The sequence below is a fragment of the Sitodiplosis mosellana genome, unplaced genomic scaffold, assembly GCF_009176505.1.
Source record: "Sitodiplosis mosellana isolate CC-2019 unplaced genomic scaffold, AAFC_SMos_1.0 Smas_scaffold_7218, whole genome shotgun sequence".
NCBI lineage: Eukaryota > Metazoa > Arthropoda > Insecta > Diptera > Cecidomyiidae > Sitodiplosis > Sitodiplosis mosellana.
In genome coordinates, this window is record NW_022602323.1 from 1 (window position 1) to 3427 (window position 3427).

At 34.1% G+C, this 3427-nt stretch overlaps 1 protein-coding gene and 2 non-coding genes across 3 annotated transcripts; all 3 read left to right on the forward strand.

Annotated features, from left to right (window-relative positions):
* The first annotated feature begins 21 nt into the window (after positions 1-21).
* LOC129580180 (helix-loop-helix protein 1-like) lies at positions 22-669 on the forward strand. The gene has a single exon (XM_055470388.1). The coding sequence runs from the start codon at positions 41-43 to the stop codon at positions 464-466; it is 426 nt and encodes a 141-aa protein (XP_055326363.1). The 5' UTR covers positions 22-40; the 3' UTR covers positions 467-669.
* Positions 670-1810: 1141 nt separating this feature from the next.
* On the forward strand, positions 1811-1884 carry Trnai-aau (transfer RNA isoleucine (anticodon AAU)). Its single transcript has one exon. It is a non-coding gene; the product is annotated as a tRNA-Ile (tRNA).
* Positions 1885-2870: 986 nt separating this feature from the next.
* On the forward strand, positions 2871-2944 carry Trnai-aau (transfer RNA isoleucine (anticodon AAU)). Its single transcript has one exon. It is a non-coding gene; the product is annotated as a tRNA-Ile (tRNA).
* Positions 2945-3427: the final 483 nt, after the last annotated feature.

The window sequence follows — 3427 nt, forward strand, 5'->3', positions numbered from 1 at the left end:
TAATCGAATGAATTTCTTTTCTATTTGGCAGGAATCCGAGATGGTTTATGACATAGATCACATTGCTCCGTATGACAATAGCATAGCAATTTCGCGTGAGACATACTTGGGTTTGCCGTGTGAAAATATTCCAATGGTTCATTCGAATACACCGCGTCGAAGAGCGACAGTTACAACGACCAGTCCGAATACATCGTCCAACATCAGCAGCGAGAGCATGTTGAACCCTTCCGATTTGGTTGGGCTATCACGCGAAGAACGACGTCGCCGACGGCGAGCAACACAAAAATACCGTACGGCACATGCAACACGCGAACGAATCCGTGTCGAAGCATTTAACGTTGCATTCACTGAGCTTCGAAAATTGCTACCCACATTGCCGCCGGATAAAAAACTATCGAAAATTGAAATACTCAAATTGGCCATTTGTTACATCGCCTATCTTAATCATGTGCTAGAAACATAAACACACACCAATCCGCATCAATTTCTAACTTTTCCATTGATTTTTCATTTCATGTGAAAATTAATTTAGTTTATTTTATATATTTTGATGACAATTTTTCCATTTTGTTTTTCTCCAGTGCATCCGCTTATTTCTGTGGTATTCGGTTTAAGATTGGTATTTTTATTCGTGGTTGTACAAAATAATATTTTGAAAATATCTCAATAAATTGTGAATAACGTGAAAAAAAATGATCGAATTTTTGTATTTTACTTGAATGGCGTGAAAACGGGTGATTTGAAATGGGTTTTGAGAAAAATTACTTGAAATTTTTTGAAAAGGTTTTGACATCAGTCTTTTTTCATTCATTGTATTTCATTCATAAACGTATGGGTTCAAAGTCGCTTTCATCGTTGTTATCTTCAATTTGTTTTCATCACTGTTGTTTGGGTGTGTAAGAAGCTTTTGAATGGAGCCTTTGGAAACAGAAACATTGAAATGAATCGAAAAATCGATTAAAATGTGCACAAAAAAGTATAAAAACGAAGGATTGCCACGCTTTCACCACGTTTAAAGCGATTTCGTTTGTGTTATTCGACAATCAAAGAGAGTGGCATACAAGCTCTTGACAAAAATCCCATGTGTCGCATGATACTGTAATAATCAAATCGCATTGAATTTTCACAACGACACCTGAGACCACTGTCTGACGTTGCTAAAGAGCTTTTTAGTACGTATCTAAGGCAGACAATAAAACTGAATGGATTCATTCTGAGTTGATGTTGGAGTTTTTTTTTTGTAAAATGTGGCGGTGCTAAGCTATTACATGAGCGAATTAATATGTGAAGAACTTGGGTATTAGAAAATATTACGGTATTTTGAAATAATGTTCTTTAGCACTTTTCTTCTTTTTTCTTTCGTTTTTTTGATTCAAAATTGAATGTTTTCGATATAATTTTAAAACAAAAACAACAAAATATTTGTTTAATCCAATATCTTTAATTGTAGAATTTCTCCAAAGTGAATTCGAATTTGTCGTTGTGTAAAAAAATTCATTCACAATGAACTTCACTATCACTAAGCGGAATTCCACATAGAAATTGTATAATGGTGACGTTCGTTGTATGATAACAGTAAACAGATGATCGAACTATATTAGAGAAAGAGTAGTAACATGTATCTTTGGATTTGTCATGGACTTTGGATCTTCTTGGGTCTGATCTGTGCATAGCGGTGCACTGCCCATACAAACGTGCCGGGGCGCGTAGTGATCTACGTCATGTAGTTTGCATAATGTAGTTAGGGCGCGTAGTATTATCGTTGCACCGCTATGGATCTGTGCAACTCGGCAGAACAAAATCCGTGGGCCCATTAGCTCAGCTGGTTAGAGCGTCGTGCTAATAACGCGAAGGTCGTGAGTTCGATCCTCCCATGGGCCAATTCTTTTTTCCTACGCCATACCTTCCTTATGTTTATACAAAAAAAATCGTTCACAATTTCGTTAATTTAAAATTGATAAGAAAAAGAAAATCAGGACCCATGAATGTTTCATTTGATCCTTCCATGGGCTTATATTTTGCAGAATTTCATTTTTTCACATTTTCTGTTCTTGATCACTCAATTCGCTTTTCATTGCGACAACAACCAGGCAAGAACTCTTGCTACGTAGATTGAACAAAGAAATCGATGTGGTTCGATCAAATCAAGATTTGTTAGAAATGAAAGAATTTCATTTAAAAAAAATGGGCCTAAAGGCTATCTACTTTTTGGTAATTAATTGAAATTGGATTGTAAGTTTATTTTAACCCTCTAATGCATACAACCGCCTCTAGACGGGCAACATTTGAACGCCTGTAGAACGTAAACCGTACATCGGATCACATTGCTTCAAAAAGAATTTTTATTCGTCAATGTTCTCTCTTTATTTTTGTCTTTGGCAATATTTGTCTATGTAGTGTGATTGTAAAGTTATAAACAAAAATGTGTGCAAGAACAAAAATTTGACAAAATTAATTATTCGAACTTCAAATTAGACACATTTTTGACACTTTTAAACAATAGATTTGATTGTTCTCTGATTTACGTCAATCGCATTTCCTGACTAAACCATGAGGAATCCAGGATTATGAATATATTTTGAATTATCTATGGCCAAAAATCAACCAAGTACCAGTACTCCCAACCCTGGGAAAAATTAATGCATTAGAGGGTTAAGAATATCATTATTATTATTTTATGACATGTTAGTTTAAAATTATTTGAGATAATATGAATATGTGGATGATTATTAAAAATTCAGGTCGAGCCATCCAGTAAGTCGCCTTTAATGAACCCAGAAAATTGATATTGGCATTGCGACCGGATAAAAAATAGTTTTAAGATGGCTTTGATCTGATTTCCGTAACTCGACAGACTAAAATCCGTAGGCCCATTAGCTCAGCTGGTTAGAGCGTCGTGCTAATAACGCGAAGGTCGTGAGTTCGATCCTCCCATGGGCCAATTCTTTTTTTATATTTTATTTCATTCTTATAGGATGAAAACACATTGGCTATAAATTCTTTTGAAATTCTCGAATAATTTTTTTTTCTTTCTTTTTTTAAAGATGGTAATTTTACTGTTTTTATATGTTTTCACAAGTTTTCTGTTTGATGCAAAGACCATGGTTTGATTTTGTAGTTTAATTTATGGAAGTTTTTTTCAATTCACTCAATTCAATTCTAATTGGAAAATTGAAATACTTTTAAATATGTTGAAATCATGACGTTTTTCGTTATTCAATTTAGATTTCTCGATTTTGGTTGCAGAATGAATCACAAACTAACGTTTGTAACGTTTTTTCAATGAAAGAAGTTCAAATTATAATTTTTTTGTGTATAATATTTGAAAAAAATACATAAATTAAATAAGAAACACCAATACTCGTCAATCGAATAAGAAAAAAAGAATTGGCCCATGGGAGGATCGAACTCACGACCTTCGCGT